The 20,211-nt window shown below is 48.0% G+C and overlaps 1 protein-coding gene across 1 annotated transcript in view; it reads right to left on the bottom strand.

Moving 5' to 3' along the window:
* Nucleotides 1-20,211, bottom strand: part of LOC101408566 (myosin-13) — a 48,951-nt gene that overhangs the window by 18,781 nt on the left and 9,959 nt on the right. The window contains 12 exon segments of the mRNA XM_014789501.2: nt 990-1,232; nt 2,720-2,975; nt 4,619-4,755; nt 5,799-5,922; nt 7,211-7,328; nt 12,322-12,409; nt 12,506-12,579; nt 14,709-15,018; nt 15,821-15,991; nt 16,110-16,259; nt 16,981-17,099; nt 20,031-20,169. Coding sequence (XP_014644987.2) covers nt 990-1,232; nt 2,720-2,975; nt 4,619-4,755; nt 5,799-5,922; nt 7,211-7,328; nt 12,322-12,409; nt 12,506-12,579; nt 14,709-15,018; nt 15,821-15,991; nt 16,110-16,259; nt 16,981-17,099; nt 20,031-20,169 — 1,929 coding nt within the window.

Below are 20,211 nucleotides of genomic sequence, written 5' to 3'. Positions count from 1 at the left end.
CCTCTCCATTTCCCAGTGCAGACCCTGATCCTGCCTCCAGTTCCCCCACCACAAGCAACGCTGCCACAAACATCCTCGTACATATGCCCCCTTATGGGCCCACAGGAGAATTCCCTGGTCTAGTCACCCAGGAGCAGAAACACTGGGTTGAAGGATATGTGGATTCTTGATTCGACTAAGTACTTCCAGATGGCTTTCCAAAAGGCTGCTTCAGTCTATACTCTACCAATAATGCATGAGGGTCCCTGTACCCCCACTTCCCTTCCAGTCTTTGCCATCATCAGCTTTCTAAACTTTTTTGTGTGTGCGTGAGGAAGATCAGCCCTGAGCTAACATCCATGTCAATCTACCTTTTTTTGCTGAGGAAGACTGGCCCTGAGCTAACATCCATTGCCAATCCTCCTCCTTTTTTTCCCCAAAGCCCCAGTAGATAGTTGTATGTCATAGTTGCACATCCTTCTAGTTGCTGTATGTGGGACGCGGCCTCAGCATGGCCAGAGATGCGGTGCGTCAGTGCGCACCTGGGATCCGAACCCTGGCGGCCAGTAGTGGAGTGCGCACACTTAACCGCTAAGCCACGGGCTGGCCCTTCCATCATCAGCTTTCTGCCTCCTTCACCACTGCCTCCCTCATTATCCACCTGCCCCTGGAGGCATTTTGGTTTGCTCTTCCTGTGCCCAGTGCTGTGAGAAACCAAGATGAAGAGGGCAGCATCCTCCTTCTCTGGGATCTCTTGCCTTGTGGAGGCAGGGTTGGGGCTGGAGGTCTGCGGTACACCCAGGCAGGCAGGAGGAGGGTGGAGGGGAGCCCACGGGGTAGATAACAGGGCTGAGGACAGCGCTCGGGCCCTGACCACCCGTCTCCTCGCTCCTGCCTCTCACTTCCAGGCCGGGCTGGGTTTGTGAGGCTCCTGCCCCCGCCCGTCTCCTCCTTACATAGCGGGAGTCAGGATCATTCCAGAAACGGTGGGGAGCCCGGGGTTTGCCCACCTTGCTCTCTGTGGCATGCTTCTCCTTTTCCAGTTTCGTCAGGGTCAGCTCCAGGTCGTCAATGTCTCTTTTGAGAGAGGAGCATTTATCTTCCAGGTTCCTCTTCTTGGCAACCAGCTCAGAATTCATTTCTTCCTCCTCTTCCAGCCTCTCGTTCAGCTCCTGGACTTTGGCTTCCAGTTCAATCTTGCTTTTGATGAGCCTCTCGCACCGCTCCTCGGCGTCCATCAGGTTTTCTGTTTCCTGAAAGAACCAGATCATTATGTTTTGATTGGCCTCTTGACAAACCCTAGAAGGGAAGGGCTTTGCCACCAAAAGCCCATTGACTAGACCTAAACCAAGGAATGGGTAACACACACATTTGTGCACACACACACTCATGTGCACATACATACACACCCGCATGCACACACACTTATATATCATCCATATATATATTTTTAACCACTAGGGACACCATCTACTTAATAAAAATTCACCTAAAGTAATTTCAAGCAAAGGCGTTCGTGAACTTGGTAAAGCCTCTGCAAATCCACCGAATTTGAAACCTGGCCATCTCACTCTTCCTACTACCACTGGTCGAAAAACGACTCATCTGCTCTATGTTATCACAACCTAACTAATATTTCCAAAACATTACCACCGCTTAACTTTCAACAGGAAAGTGCTGCCTACATCTCCTTAGCCAGCCTCCCTGAGCCACAGAACAGAAAATTAAAAATAGACATGAATAAGTAAATAAATAAATCCATGTCCCAGAAGACTCGTCTAGGACAGGCCAAGACAAGTTCTTAAACTTAATTGGGCTACGTCTTCTCAGACAAGGGTACCATGAGGACTGGACACACATTTCAAGGTTATGGATGAAAAGAAAATGGGTGCCATGTCTGTTGAACCTGTGCTGTGTGCCGGGCACTTCAGACCTGTGGACTCAGCTGATCCTCCCAGCAGCCCCATGAGGCAGGTACCATTACTATGCCCGTTCTACAGATGAGGAAACTGAGGCACAAAGAGGATAAGCAACTTGCCCAAGGTCACACAGCTGTCAAATCTGGGATGTAAACCCAGCGATCTGGTTCCAAAGCTTGTTCTCTGGTTCACTGTGCTTGGGGAGGTGCCATACTGACTGGGAAAGCGAAAGAGGAGGAGAAAACGCTTTGCACATAAGGCAGAAGATTTGGGGGTTTAGTAAAACGAGCAAAGGATAAATGCCTTAACTCTGCAAAACGAGACGATTACACTGCCAGTGCCATGTACTGTATATATGGCTTCATTTCCCCTGTTTGATAAAAGTGCGTATCTTTAAAGTATTTTTTGAGTAGAATCATATTATTGAAAATCGTGTATAGAAAATTACTCTTTCTACTTTGAACTGAGTTATTTAATTTTAGTGATTTATTTTTATTTTCATTTACAGGACTTTTGAAAGACCTTGGTGCACTCCTGCCAGACATATAACTCTCATACCCACAGCAAAACGCGTGGGTAAGGCGCTATTGTGTAACGTGCTATTGAAGATGGGGAGAAATCAGGGCGAGCAGAAATTCACTCTGTACACATGTTTTTCCAGCGCGCCCTGCCTCCGGTAAGCCAGGGCCAGGCCCTCCTTTTACTGGCAGAGTTGTGCTGCAATACTCAATATGCCCACTGGGTGGCACCACTGTCTCTTGAATAGACCACCGATGGCGCCTCAAGGTTGCCCCTCCTGTTCTGAGGAAGAAGGTACTTACAGACTGGACCTGCAACATGAGGTCATTCTTTTCCTGCAGCAGGGACACCATTTTCTCCTCCAGCTCCTTCCGGCGAGCCTCAGATCTGGTCAGCTCTTCCTTGACCCTCTCGAAATCTTCCTTCATGGTGGCCATCTCCCTCTCAGCCTCTGCACTCTTCAGCAGGGGCTTGATTTTGAAGAACAGGTTCATCCAGGGCCAGTGCTTGACATTCATAAAAGAGCGGATGTTGTACTGGATGCAGAAGATGGAGTCCCTGGACATCGTTAGGACCGGGATTAATGAACCCCAGCAAGGTCCAGTCTCCACCCCCGCTTGCCCCTGTGGACCTCAGGACCTTCCTCTTCCCGGCTGGGTGGGAACGAGGTCCAGCCAAGCTCTGCAGATGCTCAGAGAGGTTCTGCAGATGAGGCCAGGGGAAACAGCATGTGCAAGGGTTGGGAGGTGGGAGGCGAGAGAGGGCATGGGGCCATCTGTGGATCTCCATCCACCTGGCTTCCAACTCCGCTACCCTATTAAGAATACTGTGCCTAAGCGTGTCAGTGCCTCCTAATTACCAATGCAATGAGCAGCTGTCATTCCTGTTTTATTGGGTCTTTCTCCCACATTTGAACTGTTAACTCTCACCTTTTTGAAACTCCCCTCTGCCTTTCAGTGCATGATGAAGCAGTTTTCCTGTTTCACAGTATTCTGCCACATGGGCTCCCTCTTTCTGCTTGAGTGCTGGAGTCCACCAGGAGTGTCTTCACCCCACTGCTCATCTCCCAGACTCTCGCCCTCATGGAATTGATCTATTTTCCTAATTTCGACTGTTGCCTACGTCCCAGTGGCACCCACACTATCTCCTCCTCTTCATCCTCCACAGCTTCTCATCACACAGCTCACGTGCACCTGAACCTGGACCTGGACTCTTGCTTCTCTTTCCCTTGACTGGCCCCTTCTTTGGGATTTTTTTCCTTTCCCCGCTGGCTTCCCCCTGCTTCACCGAACTAGATGCCTGGGAGATATTCTTGACTAACACGTAGTGGTGGCCCATCGCAGCAATGACAATGTTAGATCTGCACAGGATATCAGGGAATGGGGGAGAATGGGCTTCCACCCAAATTCCCCTCTCTCCGAAATTCCCACACATAACCAGCCATCAATGCTGCTATTCCTTATGCTGAATTGTAGAAGGAGTAGGACTCTCAAATATTCCTTCAGCCCATCCCCTCCTCTCTCGCCCATCAACTATTTCCTAATTCAGGTCCTTGTCATCTTTTATTTGGACTTCTGCCACAGCCTGGTCTTGGCCTCTCTTGTCCCCTCATGTCTGCTCTCCTCAGAGCTGCCAGAGTGACTTCTCTGAGCTGCAAACTCGATCCACTCACTCGTCTCCTTACACGCCTCCCACAGCTCCCAGCAACCAGCTGATCCAATCTGGGCTCATTAACATGGTGCGTGGGGGTCTCCACCGCCTGCCTCTTGCTCCGTGCTCCCATCACGGTGACCTGCTTCTCGGTCTCCCTCCCAGGCCACCTTTCTCAGGTCATGCAAAGCTTCCTCCAGAAAGTTCTTTCTTCTTGCTGACCCCTTCAGGCCAGTCCCAGCACCCAGCCAGACTGGGGGCTTATTCTTGCCAGCCCCCATTGCCCTGAATATAACTCTAACGTTGCACTTGTCACAGGTGTTAAAATTAGCCACACACATGCCTGCTTCCCATTCATCGTGAGCTCCTGGAGGGCAGGGTTCATTTCTGCCTCCCCAGTGCCAGGCAGAGTCCCCAGCACAAAACTGCTGCTCAGTAAAGGTTGGTTAAATGAATGAATGAGTAAATTAATATCCAAAAACTAAAAGCAGGAAGCAATAATCAGCCCTGTGGTGAGGGCAGGGGAAGGTGGAGGCGAGGGTCTGTGTCACCTCCTCTCCATCATCTTCTTGAACTCCACCCGCATCAGGTATCCCCGGCACAGGGCCTGCGTGCGCGTCATCAGGGTCACCAGCTTCTCATCCCTCATCTCCTCCAGAAGTCCCAGGAGCCCAGCTTTGAAAAACACCTGCATTAAAGAAGATTCGAGTCAAGTCCTGCTTTGTCCTCAGCAGGTGTTCAACACGGGCCCTCCTGGGAGCCTGTTTCTGCCCAACCGCAACCCTGGGCTTCCAGAGCCCTGGTCGGGCCGGGCAGCCATCTGCCTCCCAGGACTCGCTTCTCGGCAGCTCTGGTCTCTGCAGTGGCCCCTCCTGTGTCCTGTTCCAAAGTGTGCTCCAGGCCCCAGCAACCCACATGGGCGATTCTGTTGGCGCTCACATACGGGAAGCCTCCCCGTCCTCCTCTCTCTGCCCATCTGAGGAGGCTCGTCCCACCTCAGGCCCATTCACCTTGCACTGCTCACACAGAAGAGCTTCCTTGGTCCCTGTGATGTGCCAAGGAAACAGGGCAGCCTTGAGGGGCAGCAGGCTCTTCCCTGGTGGGGATGGACGCTCCCCACACCAGCCTGGCCCTATCTGGGACGTACAGCTTAGGAATCAGGCCAGCATTTGAAGCCAGCCTTGGCCGCTCACTATGCATGTCACCTGGAGCAAGTTTCTTGTCCTCTGGGAACCTCCGTTTCCCCCACCCTCTGCCCTTGTCACCGCCAGGGGATTGGAGGATTCAGTGAAATGTGTACAGAAGGCGTGTCACAGGGCTTGATGCACAGGTGCTCAGTAAATGGGAGCCATTTTTATCAGTTATAATTATCTTCTTACTTCCTCCCTGTCCCTGGAATTCTTCCTATGTTCTCTTCTCTCTTTGGCTCTCTCCTCCCCTTTGAGAGGAGCTTTTCTCTACTCCCTCCAGGATAACAGAGCTCCCCAGTGCTTTCTTCTATGGTTGGCGGGGCTCAGGCTTCCAATTAAGCCCCTAGACTCTTAAAAACCAATCTAGAGATGGAGCCGTCTGTACTTAGACACAAGGCTCCCTTCACCTGGGCTCCTGGGCAAGGGGTTGTGAGGTTGTCCGGACGGGGAAAGGGAGAGATCCCTTTCCTCCAGTCAGCTAGCAAGGAGCCCAGGGCTGTGGTTACCGGGGTGGGGGTGTCCCAGCTTCACCTACTCTCACCTTGGTGTGGCCCAAACGGTACTGCTCCCGGTCCACGTCGATGGCGTTGAGAAGCTTCTCAGAAGCATTTTTGCTATCAATAAACTGCCCTTCTGGGATGGCACTGGCATTGAGGATCCGGTACCTGAGGAGGGAGCACAGCGGGTCAGTTCTGGGGCTTGTTGGCAGCTGAGTGTGAGCGGTTTCAGGGGAGAAAGGCCTCTGGCTGCACAGCCCTGGGCAGAGCTGGGAGGGTGCTCCCCCGTGCTGTTTCCTGAGCACTGCAGCCCGCTCCTCTCTGCTCAGGCCCAGGGTCCTCAGAGCCCTGCGAGGGCCCAGCCCAGTCGCTCTGTGGTGACCCAGCCCTCCCCCTTCCCGTGGGTAAAGCTCATGGGGGAGGTGGTGTAGCTTGTACCTGGGATGGGAGTCACTAGGCTGAGGGAAGACAAACTCCACAGAGCCACTGAGGCTTAGGAGACAAGAACCTGCCAGCAGCTGGCTGGGCACACAGGAAGTGGAAGGAAAGCCTCACCCTCACTTACACCCTCCGCTGGGAGGCTGGGTTAGGCCCCGTGTGTGCTCAGGTCCCCCTCATCAGCTTGGCAGTGCTGGGTAGGGTGATGGTTTCAGTTAAGGAATGAAATTTCCTGAATGGATTCAACTCCTGAGAGAAGCCCTGTACCTGAGAGGGGGCCTTCTAGAACCTTCTCCTGCTCCAGCCTTAAGAGGAAATGCAATATTGTGCAGCTAGTCTGGCAGAAGGGGAAGCTAGGGATTGATTCTAGACAAGCTGGGTGGGGCAGGAGGGAGAGAAACGTCACAGAAGGAAGCCCAGCTGACTGCATGGCTGGAATTTTGCTTTCAGAGAAAATGTTATCTGACGTAACAGAGCCTTGAAATCAGCTGGGACCCGCAGACCTCTGGTCCTCCTACCTCTGGAGGGTCCTCTCCCCTCCTCCACTCCGGACAAGGCCTGGGCTTGTGGGCCCAGAGGGCAGCTTGGAGGAGAGAGTTGGTCTAGAGCAGTGGCTCTCAATGGGGACGATTTGTGCCCCCAGGGGACATTTGGCAATACCTGGAGACATTTCTGATTGTCACAGGTTTGGGGGAGGTAGAGGCCAAGCATGCTGCTAAAACCCTACAATGCACAGGGCAGCCCCACGATATAGGACTATCTAGCCCCACATGCCCACAGAGCGGAGCTTGAGAAACCCTAGAGTCACAGTCAGACTAGAATGGGCTGAGCTCTGAATTTGGAGCCACTTTGGGCTGGCCCAGCACTCACTCTGGCATAGGATCACTCTCCCAGCAGAAGCTGAGGTCCATGGAACCCCTGGGAGGCTGTGGGCTCACCAGAGCCCCGCCCAGGGAGCACCTTTGGGGAATGAGAAAGGCGCCCTCAAAAGGAGAGATGCAAAGACAAGGCGACCTACCGCTGTTTGAAGTCAGCGTAGAGGATCCGGCTGGGAAACCCTTTCCTGCAAATCCGGATGCCCTCGAGGACCCCATTACAGCGCAGTTGGTGAATGAACAAGTGGTGGTCCATCACGCCTGGGGAAAGAGTGTCCTAGGGATGTGTCGGTGGCTTTTCCATGGTTTTCTTTGAGGGTCTGGGCACCGTGAGACACTCCAACACATCCAGACTTCAGTGGAAAGGGTTAATGCTGGCTCTAGGGTTGAGAGTGGCTGGAGCCTGCCTACGGTCTCACTGTAGAAATAATCCCAACCTCTTGGGGAGACTCTACACCCCATAAACCATGGGACTAAGAGCCAAAATATTGATCTTTACCCTATTCATGGCCCTTAACTCTGTAGCTGGGCTCCAAAGAGGACAGAATGAGTGTGGAGTACCCCTAGGGCTTCCCATTAGGTAACTTGAGATGCCCTTCTGCCTCTGGTCAAGGACACGGAGGTATAATCTGCAGGCTGTGCCTTTAGTGGGAGAAAAGAAAGAGGAGAGAAGAAGGAGGGCGGTGGGAGGGATGGAGGGGGTTTAATGCAGGACAGTCACCTGTTGACTATTGAGTATCTGCTCTGAGAAGCAAGAGGAGACTGAAGCTGGGGTGGAGAAGAGGAGCCAGAGGAACAAGCCCCATGGAGGAGCTGACTTGGTCACTCTTGGTAACCAGCCTGGGTCAGGTACAAATCAAACGGAGACCAAGAAAATTCTGTCTTAGGGCTGCGTGAGGGGTTTGAGGAGAGGTACTATGGCTACAGAATGGCTTCTCACTGTGGGCTTCCTAAGTTATTGGACAGAGGTGGGGCTAAAGCTGGCTTTGACTTAGCCTTCTGAAAACTTCTAGAATGCTGGCAAGTTTCCCTGGTTGTTGTGAGGAAACATCATGATACATTTATATAATTTTCAAGGTTCTGCTAGAGCTGCATTGTCTGATCCAGTAGTTTTTGGCCGCATGTGGCTATCTAAACTTAAACTTATCAAAATCAAAAGTTAGTTTTCTTCATTGCACCAGCCACATTTAATGTAACTAGTGGCTACCACACTGGACAGCGCAGATATAGAACATTTCCATCATTCTTGGAAGTTCTAGTGGACAGCGATTCTCTAGAGGAAAAAGTGGTTAAGACCAAGGAGAAAATGTATCAGAAATTCAGAGAATCTCTGATGTGAGAGAACCTTAGAAATCATCTAGTCCAGCTCCCACCGTTTCTCGGATGAGGATTTTGAGGGGTTCAGATCCCAGCTGTGCCGTTTACTAGCTGTGTGAACTTCGACTTTCTATGCCTCAATCTTCTCATTTATAAAATAAGGATAATGACAGTATCTACTTCATAAGGCTGTTGTGAGGATTAAGTAAGTTAACATGAGTAAAGAGCTTAAAACAGCCCCTGATAGGGGCCGGCCTGGTGGCGTAGTGGTTAAGTTCACGAGCTTTGCTTCGGCAGCCTGGGGTTCACAGGTTTGGATCCTGGGCGCGGACCTACGCATGGCTCATCATGCCATGCTGTGGTGCTGTCCCACATACAAAACAGATGGGCACAGATGTAAGCTCAGAGCTAATCTTCCTCAGCAAAAAGGAGGGGATTGGCAATGGATGTTAGCTCTGAGCCAGTCTTCCTCACCAAAAAAAAACAAAAACAAAAAAAACAAACAGTGCCTGACCCACAGTAAGGGGCACAGTAGATACTTGCTATTGCTGCTTTTTGGTGCGAATAGGCGTGGTTAAAGGCATGGCAGAGGCCTCCATCTCCACAGGAGCCAGGAGCGGGGAGAAAAGGCATAATCAGAGGACAACTCACCCTTTTAGAGACAGAAGAAAACTCAAAGACTATCATTTTATGATGGAGAGACAGCAGCTGCTGTCTTGCCAAACTGGGCATGGTGTTGGGGCTGTGTCCACTCAGAGGGGAGACTTTTTCTAATTCCTACAAAGGCGTCCTACAAGAAGGAAGGACTCTGAGGGGGACCGAGCCTCGAGGGGTGAAGTGCCTTACAAGCTGGTAGCATTGCTGAGACTGGACCCCCTTCCCTCCCGGGGCCCCTCCTGTTTGTCAGGCTCAGAATTCTGGCTGAGTTCTCTTAGGGCTCACCCTTTGTCCCTCCCACCCCAGGCTGAGACGGTTTCTGGAAGGTCCATGGAAAGAATCCTCCTCTGCCTTTGTACAATGTGCAAAACTTTTAAAAATTTCCCTGAGCCTCATCTTCTCATGCTACAGTCACTGAAGGGCTTTTCTCTTTATTCTTTCTCTCAGCTGTTGCTTCTGTCCCGCTGCTTTCTCTGGCCATCTCAGCCTTCACGGGCAGTTGTATTAATCATGTTTTCTGTTTTTTATGATGCTTTGACATCTTGAGGCCTTGCTGACCCAGGAGAGACTGTCCTTCCCAGAGCTAGCCAATTCCTAGAGGTAGCAAACTGCTCCCTTGCAAGCATGCCTTTCATATGCAGACCACCCGACCCAAAGCCCATGTCCCCCAGCCACTACCTGAATCAGGCTCTCACACTCAACGCTCTCTCGATATGCGCTGCCCTGATCACCCCAGGGCCAGGTACCAGACAACTAGGCCAGGCCCTATACCCTGGAGCCTGCTGAAATTATTCACACTAGTCAATCCTAAACCTGCTCACCTGCCTCGCCCATTCCTTCCATAGAAACCACGGTGAAGGCCCTTCCCACGTTTTCCCCTTGCTCCCCCGGCCTCTTGACCAACCCTGGGGCTTCCTCGTGTGGCCCTGTATGTGTGGCATGCCCCCTCCTCTTGGGCGCTGTGAGGAACTATCTTTTCAGTGGCAGTTGTCTCCTGATCTGTGGCCTCACCATGCCTGAATAATAATAAAACCTACAGTTGATAACAGCAGCGAGTCAACCATTGGGCAGCCAACAGCACACATTCAGCAGGACCCAGGCTTGCACGGAGGAGAGTGAGAGGGATGGAGCCTGACGCCTGTTCCAGGGGGCTCCTGCTCCAGCTGGCAGGAAGAGAACCCGTGCAGTGAAGCCCTGGAGGACAGCAGGGGAACAGCTACAACGCACAAATGTGCCGTGGGTGGGGAAAGGGGCTTGCGATTTGATCCAGGACCATGATTCCAGCCCAGCTCTGGGTGCCCTGGGGAGGCATGGAAGTCTCCATTGTCTCAATTCCTGTTCTAGAAAATGAAGAGGTCACTCCAGGTGCTTTCTAAGGTGTGGCCCAGGGTCGTGTATCAGCATGTTAGTCTGTTCCAAGAAATGAGACGGAAAACAGAGGGGTGCCAGAGCAAAGGAAAAGCCAAATGGGGAAGAGGGGACAGAGATCTCACCAAAATCTATCATCCAAGGGAAAAAGTAATCCAGTGGATTACCAAAAGCCCTGGAACCCCTAGAGGCACAGTTTGAACCCACAGAGGTTCAATCCATCCTCCTGTCACCTGATACCTGCAGGCATGTGCTTCATAGAAGAATCATGCCACACACGTTTGATTTGTGCAACAATAACAACAATGGAAATCAATTTTCTTTATGACAAAACACCTACACACAAGCCACTGATTTTGTTTGATGCTTAACCGAAGAAACAGCTCCGTTCCAACGCTGGAGGAGAAACTGACTGTGCCAGGAGCACTGGGAGGGGTGCAGCCTGCCCCAGACAAGGCGCGCCAAATCAGTGCTTTTGCCTTTAACTCAGACTTCAAAACCTAACTTCCCCGGAAGAGGAATTCACTAAATATAGCAGACGGGTTGTTTGGGGAATTAAAGTTTCTGGTTTTCAGTAATAATAATAATAGTAATTCCCACAATATTATTATTATTATTGTCATTATTATTATACGTAATATTATTCTCATAATTATTGTTCTAAGAATAACAATAATAATTATTATTCTAGTTGACAGTCAACATTTACTGAGTGTTCACAATGTGCTCAGCCCTATTTTAAATGGTTGACATGTCCTGGCTCATTTAATCCTCACAACAACCCTCTAAGGCGGGTTCGATGAGTTAATATTTACAAAGTGAGTAAACACTTTATAAGCTCTCATTAAACAAACAAATGAATGAAAGAATGGATAACTAACTAACCGAGTGAATGAATGAATAAAATGCTCATTTTAATTCTTGTTTTATGGAGCAGAAAGCTAAAGTATTGGCGTGGGGTCCCACAGGCAGTAATAGGTGGACCTGGGTTTTTCCTCTATCATCTGATTCCTCTGTTCACCTGTGACACTGCAGAGGTGGGACTTGACTCACAGGCCGGGGTCCACGTCTGGGACGGAACAGCTCGGTTGTGGGTGGGCCGCCTCGTGGCCACAGTTCCGGGTGACAGTTTGTTTCTTTTTGTAACAATGACCCTGAAACACAGCTACACTCTAAGAATATTTGTGAATCAGGACTGGGTGATGGTTAAAGAGCTAGGCTACTGCACAGTGTTCCATATCTATATCTGTGTTCCCTGAGTCTCAGTTTTCTCATCTGTAAAGTGGAGATATTATACTTATCTCACAAAAACAATTGTAAGCAGTAGAGATCATATAATAAAGTGACTGACATACAGTATAGGCTCAGAAAACAGTTACTATTGATGCTGTTTTAATTATGGAATATATAAGATGATTATCTGCCAGATGTAGTGGTTCTCCACTTTGGGGGAAGGGAGCCACAGAGCCCTTTAAGAAGCTGATGAAAGTTATGGATCCAATGTACCTCTATACGTACATACAATATTTTGGATAAGATTTCATAGTAGGGGTGCCAAATAAAATACAAGATACCCAGTTGAATTCAAATTTTAGATAATCAGTGAATAATTTTTTAGTATAAGTATATCTCAAATATTGCATAAGTCATACTTATATTAAGAAATTTTTCACTGTTTATCTGAAATTCGAATTTAACGGGGCATCTGGTATTTTTATTTGCTAAATCTGGCATCCCTATTTCATAGACTACTTTTTGATAAGACTATATATATATAACCTATCCATAGAGTCACTATATATAGTGATAAAGACTGTAACCCTTTCCTCAGGGAAACACATGTGTGTGTGTGCACACACACAGAATTTTGCACACATTTCAGGGAGCACTGTTTTGACAGATTCTTACTCACCAGGAGTCTTGGTCTCATTGGGAATCAGACATCGTACAAAGCGAGGGTGAGTGCTCCTTAAATTGGTCATCAATTTGTTTAAATTTTCCTGGGACACAAACCGGGACAAAGCACATTTACTTGAGCAAGTGCCAGCTCCCCAGGCAGAAAAACCACCGAACGTGGAAGCTGCTGGTACACCAACCCTGAACACAGCCGACACGGTCTGGAAGGAGGATCCCTTCTTCTTCCCTCCCTTCTTGCTTCCCCCAGAGTCACCTGGAGACAGACAGACAGAGGGTGTGTCAGCTGCAGCCCCAGGACACAGGTTTTGTAAACCACCCCTTCCCAGCCCTGAAACCAGAGTTTCGGTTTTCTTTTGACATCACAGAGCGGAGGGTTACTTGTTTGTTTGTTTTTAGCCTGCCTCCAAACTACTCAGATTTGGGGACGCTCATCTTTGTCACTGAGGGAATAGGTGATGTGGGATGTGGGTGGCATTTAACCAGGAGGATAACTTAGACTCTCAGCATCAAAGTGGAATCTTTTCCTTCAGAAATCAGACATGGCAGACAACTGAGTAGTTGGCAAGATTGATACATCCCCCTTGACGACTATAGTTTCTTTCACGAGTTTACCTCTTATTCTTCAGTCCCTGCTTATCTCTTAACGAGAAAGCAAGTGGAAGTAATACAACTGAAGTTTCTCAGGAATGTTCTACAAGTTGATTTTTTTTCTTGTCTAAAAGAAACAACCCAATTTACCAGTTTAAGTTGGAATCAGTGATATTGGGTCTACTTTTTCTGAATGTCTCAGTTTCAGATTTAGCCTCTGATAGGTAATCAAGATTCAGTCTTTAGGGACATGTCACGTCTCATGCCCCCACACTCCTTTCACTCCACTCTCCTTGTCCCCAGGGTCTAGCGTGAACGTGTGTTTGGGTAAGGGGAAGGGAGGCAAGAAAGCCACTTCCCCAGATCCTTATATTTATTTGCCGCCTTATATTTAGAGTCTTGCTGTCATCGCTAAGTGAGGTTATGCAATACAGTTACAGAGTACCCTGATTAGATTCAAAGATGATGTTCGTCATTCAAGTTTAAATTTGTGCCTGTTTTTAATATTCCATACTGCCCAAAGTACACCAGACATTAGTTTTTAAAAATGATCTAATTATAGAACGAATGATTATATTCCATATATCTTCTAATTAAAAACACTAATTTGTTAAATTTACGCTTTAAGATAGTCCATAATTTTTAAACCGTATTTGGCAATTATTTTAAATGTGTGTATATATATATATGGATAATCTTAACAAGGGATACTGGCTTGTGCAGCCATTTTGGGAAACAGTCTGGAAGTTCCTCAAAAAGTTAAACACACAGTTACCATGTGACTCAGCAATTCCACTCCTAGGTATAAACTCAAGAGAACTGACAACACATGTCTACATAGAAACTTTTTTTTGTGTGAGGAAGATTAGCCCTGAGCTAACATCCGTTGCCAATCCTCCTCTTTTTGCTGAGGAAGATTGGCCCTGGGCTAACATCCGTGCCCATCCTCCTCCACTTTATATGGGACACCGCCACAGCATGGCTTGACAAGCCGTGTGTTGGTGCGTACCCGGGATCCAAACCTGCGAACCCCGGGCTGCCGAAGTGGAGCATGCACACTTAACCGCTTGCGTCACCGGGCTGGACCCCACATAGAAACTTGTATACACAAATGTTCACAGCAGCATTCTTCGCAATAGCCAAAAAGTTGAGACAACTCAAGTGTCCATCAACTGATGAGCGGATAGACAAAATGTGTAATAGCCATACAACGGAATATTACTCATCTATATAAAGAAGTGAAGTACTGATCAATGCTATAACACAGAACAACCTTGAAATCATTAGGCTAAGTGAAAGAAGCCAGACACAAAAGGTCATGTATTATATGATTCCATTTACACGAAATGTCCAGAGTAGACAAGTCCATAGAGACAGAAAGTAGATTAGTAGTTGCCAGGGGCTAGGGAGGAAGGGACTGAGAAATGACTGCTAATGGGTTATGAGGTGATGAAATTTTCTCAAATTAGGTAATGGTGGTGGTTGCACAACCCTGTAAATATACCAAAAATCACATAAGTTTTTTGTGTGCATTTTACTTATATGAATTATACTGCAATAAAAAAACCATCAAAGAATGTGGTATTGGCTGTTGTGTCCACTGAGAGGCCCTGTTTACTTCCACAGAACTCAATCTCTTAAGGAGGAGGAAGAATAGGAGAAAGGAAAATGGAGATCAGAGACAGACAGATACGTTAAGCTCAGCCTGAAGCTCATTTTCCACTATTGGTTCTTCAGGAGCAGCTTTGGATTATGAGTAATCACACAGAGCTTTTCAAGGGGAAAAAAATTCACCTGCTTCTGTACCAGCATAGTTGGAAAAAAGGAAGGACAGCAGCTTCAGTGAAGACTTCTGGTACAGCCCGACCACGGTCTCGTTCAGGGGGTCCTTGTTCTTGTCAAGCCAGCCAGCAATGTTGTAGTCCACGGTGCCGGCGTAGTGCACCAGCGCAAAGTGGGCCTCAGCCTTGCCTTTGGTGGGTTTTGGCTTCTGGAAATTGCTGGACTTGCCCAGGTGCTGGTCATACAGCTTGTTCTTGAAGGAGGTGTCTGTGGCCTTGGGGAACATGCACTCCTCTTCCAGGATGGAGAAGACGCCCATAGGCTGGAAGGAGGATAACAGACTACGCCTCAGCATTTAATGTTACATCCCAGTGACTCCATTGTCTGTAGGAGCCAAAGACAACCTCTTTAGTGCAGTTGTTCTGTTACTAGGAGCACTGGCATGTGAGCACTCTGAGAGCAAGGCCGTTGGTCTGCTGGGTGTGATCACAGAACCGTGTTAGACATATAGTATGTACTTAATATTTGCTGAACAGAAGAACGTGGAATGAAATTCTGTGCATATACATGTAGCTCACTTTTAGCAATGGGTTTACAAAAACATGTAAAGTTACACACATAGCCATAAAGTAATATGAGTAATACTTTAAACAATAATATCCGGATTTCTCAGTAGCCATCTTAAGAAGATATACTCATTCCAACAGGACTGGTACTCAAACGTTATGGGAATTCCTTTTTTAAAAGTTAATGTCATCTGCTGTTTTCATAGTGATGTTCCTCTAAGAACCCCACTGCTCCATGATCCCTCCTCCTCAGATCTTTGGACATGTCAGATAGGTATGAAATGCCACAGTCCCCACTGGGCTCCAATTCACGTTCTTGGGGATAACTGAGCCCTTGGATCTTAACTACCCAAGCACCTCTTTAGGTGTCTGAATGGATTCTGGGTGCTTTCCAAACACTTACCCTTTCTGCACACGGGGATTCAGCTAGCTGAAGGCTCACAGCCTGGGGAAGTGGAATTAGGGGCACCGTCTGTTATCAGGGAAGAGTTAGAGCAAAGAGGCGATTGTCCCAACCACGGAGGAGCTGTCCCAGGGCAGCAGCATTTATTTTTCTACCTTCTCGATGAGCTCGATGCAGGCAGCCAGGTCCATCCCGAAGTCGATGAACGTCCACTCGATGCCTTCCTTCTTGTACTCCTCCTGCTCCAGCACGAACATGTGGTGGTTGAAAAACTGTTGCAGTTTCTCATTGGTGAAGTTGATGCACAGCTGCTCCAGGCTGTTGAACTGGGTGTTTCAAATACCAAAGAGTTTGAGTGAGTTTGGAAAATCCAGTGGGGATTCAACAAAGCAGACACAAACTGGAAGGGCTGTTTTAGGCCAGTCATTTACCCAAACAACTCACATCAAAGATCTCAAAGCCAGCGATGTCCAAGACCCCGATGAAGTACTGCCTGGGCTGCTTGGTGTCCAGCTGCTGGTTGATGCGGGCGACCATCCACAGGAACATCTTTTCGTAGACAGCTTTGGCCAGAGCACCCACAGAGTTGGTCACCTTGAAGAAAGATCACTCACTCAACCCTCAAATTAGTGTTTTTATGGTTGTATAAAGTTGAAACATATGAAGTTGACATCTTGAAGGTCAAAAGTAGTTGGAGAGTGGCAATTCATATAGTCCAACCTAATATTAAATATTTTTTGAGGCGTTTGCCCAGCTCATGATGTTCCGCTTTTTCTGTGAATTATCCCATTTACCAAGATAGTTTTCTAACATCCATGGTTATAACACATGACTCTAGCCCCTGGCCATACTTCATTGAACCAGAGGTGGACATTTGATCCAAGTTGGATTAAACAGTGTGTCTCTCCTGAGAATTTGGAATTGGGATCAAAAGACACTGGTCTCAGTTTCAGGGTGAGGCTGGAACCATGGATATGAACACTCCTTGGGAGGTATGGGGTGGTCACAGCTGGAGAGGTGGTGAAAGCTTATTTGCCTGACGAGGACACAACAGAGAAGGAGAGAGATGACAGCCCATGGAGCCCCAGAGAAGGAGGTGGAGAGAGGCTGCCTGGCTCCAGAGGGCTCATGGCACCCAATGGGCACTCCTTAATTCGAATACCTTGAGTTACCCTTAAGGCATAAGAATGAAGTCCCCCTTAATCCTGAAGCTCCTTTCATATGTATTTCTGATATTTGCAACCAAAAGGATTTTAAGATGATGGTTAAAATAGCAAAATGCGTGAGTCAGCTGGATTCAGAGCTTCTCCATTACCTGCTGGACATTTTGCCCTTTAGTGACGTATTCATTCCCAACCTTCACCCTCGGACAGCACAGGCCTTTCAGCATTTCTGCAGAATTCAGACCCATCAGGTATCCAGCTTTGTCAGCCACTGAAGGAAGAGGAGAAATGGTGTCACACAAAAACAGCAACCGCAAAGTGTCTAATCAGGCCCTGGGTCCTCCCAGAAATGTTTTCTATCATCCTCTTTGATGTTTTTACGTTTTCCATGTGCACCAGGCCTGGGCTTGTCCAATGAAGCTTCAATCCCATGGTCCAGGGTCCCAAGTTTTCAAGAACTTTCAATTTGCCTTTTAAATGCAATCTTCAAGTATAGGTTGATCTTGACCTACTAGTATTTAAATTTCATTAAAAAAAGATATAGTTACATAGTAATATTGGAGTCTGATAATACAACAAAATGGTGTACAAGGAAAGGAGGTACCATCTGGACAATTAACAATATATGTTGGCCGGCCCCGTGGCTTGGTGGTTGGGTGGGCGCGCTCCGCTGCTGGCGACCCGAGTTCGGATCCCGGGCTCCCACCGGCGCGCTGCTTCTCCGGCCATGCTGGGGCCGCGTCCCACGTGCAGCGGCTGGAAGGATGTGCAGCTGTGACGCGCAACTATCTACTGGGGCTTTGGGGGGAAAAAATAAATAAATAAAATCTTTAAAAAAAAACAAAAAAAAACAAAAAAAAACACAATATATGTTAAGCACCTTCCTAATTTATGCAAGATGAGAAAGAAGTACAAAACCTTGACCCAGCCTTCAAGTGTTTGGAGATGATCAAAAGTGGTTGAATGTTGGCAATTTCATATAGTCCATTGGGAGTTCAGTTGACTTTGGGATGGACTTGGCTCCCTGCATTGAGCTCACTGAGAAGGTAGAGAAATGCTGCTCCCCAGAGACACCTCCTCCTTGGTTGGGACCAGCAGCTTACTGCTGGTTGGGGAGACAAGTTAACAAAAATCCAGGGCAGTATATGTTAAGTACTTAATAAGAGGCCAAATGTGTGCTTTACTCTTTGCTCAAACTATCCCCTCTTCCTGCTTTGTCCATTTGGATGGATGGTTATTCTTCTAGTCACTTAAACTTGAAAGCTTGGATGATTACATCCTTCCTTCTCACCCCTGACATGCCTGTGTTCAGACAGGCACCAAATCCTGCTCATTTCACCTACAAAATAGCTGGCATCTCCAATGTTTTTAAGAGTTGTGGAATAAGATAGTGGCAGAAAGCCTGGGCTCTAGAGTCAGACTGCCTGCGTTCAGATTTTGGTTTTGCTTCTTTATGCCTCGGTTTTGTGAGTTGTAAGCTGGGGGATGGTGACAGTACCCCATTGACCGGGTTGTTGTGAAGTGGGCCTGGTGCATAGGGAACACTCAGAAAATGTTTGGTACCATCACCAGAGAAGCTCAGGCCCTGATCACGGCCCCCCACTTTCCCCTTTTCCAGGCTCTCTCTGCTCCTAAACACTGAAGACATAGCTGTCAGGAAGAGGGCCTGGGACCCTGCCATGATACATATCAATATGGTCTGCCCTTGCTGAGGAGCCTGATACATTTTTTCCCCAAGGCTCCGCACTCTTGGTGAGTCTGACTGCTCACAGAGTAATTCCAGGCTGTCACACATACTTCCCCTGCTACTTGGAGCGTCCATGGCTTCCAGTGCCTACTACACACATTCTAAACCATTTATCCTAGCACTCAAGGCCTTCCCAAACTGATGCCAAAATAATCACTTTTTAATTCTCATCTCTTACAAATCCACTACATGTATCCTCTTCTGTAGTCAAAGTGGACCACTCTCTGCTCCTCAGTCCCCATCACATTCCTTCCTCTGCCCACTTGCTCATGATGTTCCTTCTGCCTAGACTGCTCTCTCTCTCACACCTTTTAGAATCCTACCCATCCTTCAAAGTCCATGTCAGTCACTCCCTCCCACCAGGAAGCCTTCCCTGATTACCCCAATCAGAAGTGCTTGCTGCATTGAACACTGAGTTTCTCTCCTGTTTCTTAGCATGCACCACTGTGATAGGCAGGATTTCAAGATTTGTGCCCCCTGGTGTACACTCCCTGTATAATCCCCTCCACTTGCCTGTGGGTGGAATCTGTGAATGTGATGGGATAGTACCCCTGTGATGAGGTTACTAATCAGTTCATTTTGAGTTAATGAAAAGATTATCCTGGACAAACCTAACCTAACCAGGTAAGCCTTTATGGGCAGTGATAAAGTCATATATATTTTCCTGGTCTTTAATTCAAGGCTACTATTCCCTTCTATCATCTGGGGTTCAAGACATGCTGCTTCACACAGTGTGGGGATATTACAAAAGGTAGAATTATTAGGGACAAACCAGCCTTTTACTCACAGAGCTTGTAAGATGTAGTGCAAGAGATATGAGTCCCGATGAGCAGGGCATATGGTGGGTGGGCCCTGCAGCTGTTAGCTCCTCCCACTGCCCTCTGTTCTATTTCCAGGCATCTTAGGGATGAGGCAGAAGAGGAGGGTGAGACCATCCAGGTCAGAATCATGGGGAAGAACATATGTACACCAGTCCTTGGTTCACAGTCAAGTTCTACAGATGTCGGAGTGGAAGAGAAAGCGATGGGAGGAAGAAACCTAGCTGCCACCTTATAAAAGGCCTTGTCGTAGGCTGGGGTGATTAGAACAATATTCTGGGTATTGATAATGATATGCACAGAGAGAAAGTGAAGTTCACTTAACCATATCCTCTCATGGATATCCACCTTAAAATAACAGGGAAACTGTGATGGTGAGAGGTAGCAGAGTGGATAGTGGTTATTCATTTATGAGAATGATACTTTTTGTATTTAAGGATTTGGCACTATAGGATTCCTTGACCAAGTGAATGGACTTCCTCATCCCATGTACAATGAGCTTGAGACGTCTCGAATTCGGTTTGTACAATATTTGAAGAGCAGCTCTTGAGATGAACACAAAGTTTCTCTCATATAGCAGAGTCCACTTGTGAACAGAGGCAGAGTCAGACCCAGTCCCCTTCCCAGACGTGGTTACCTTCGGTGCCGTCTGGCTCCGCCTGCTCCTCTCGCTGCTTCTGCTTGAACTTCATGTTCCCATAGTGCATCACGGCCCCCGTGAGCTTGTAGATCCCAACTTTCTCCTCTGAGCTGAAGCCCAGGATGTCAATGGCATTCTGGGAATTAAAAAAGGAGAGCCATCACAGTAGGACTCAGGG

Source organism: Ceratotherium simum, chromosome 16 (assembly GCF_057802395.1).
Source record: "Ceratotherium simum simum isolate JZ-2026a chromosome 16, ASM5780239v1, whole genome shotgun sequence".
Classification (NCBI taxonomy): Eukaryota; Metazoa; Chordata; class Mammalia; order Perissodactyla; family Rhinocerotidae; genus Ceratotherium; species Ceratotherium simum.
Note: the sequence above shows the minus strand (reverse complement) of the source record. Positions and strands in the feature narration are given on the sequence as shown.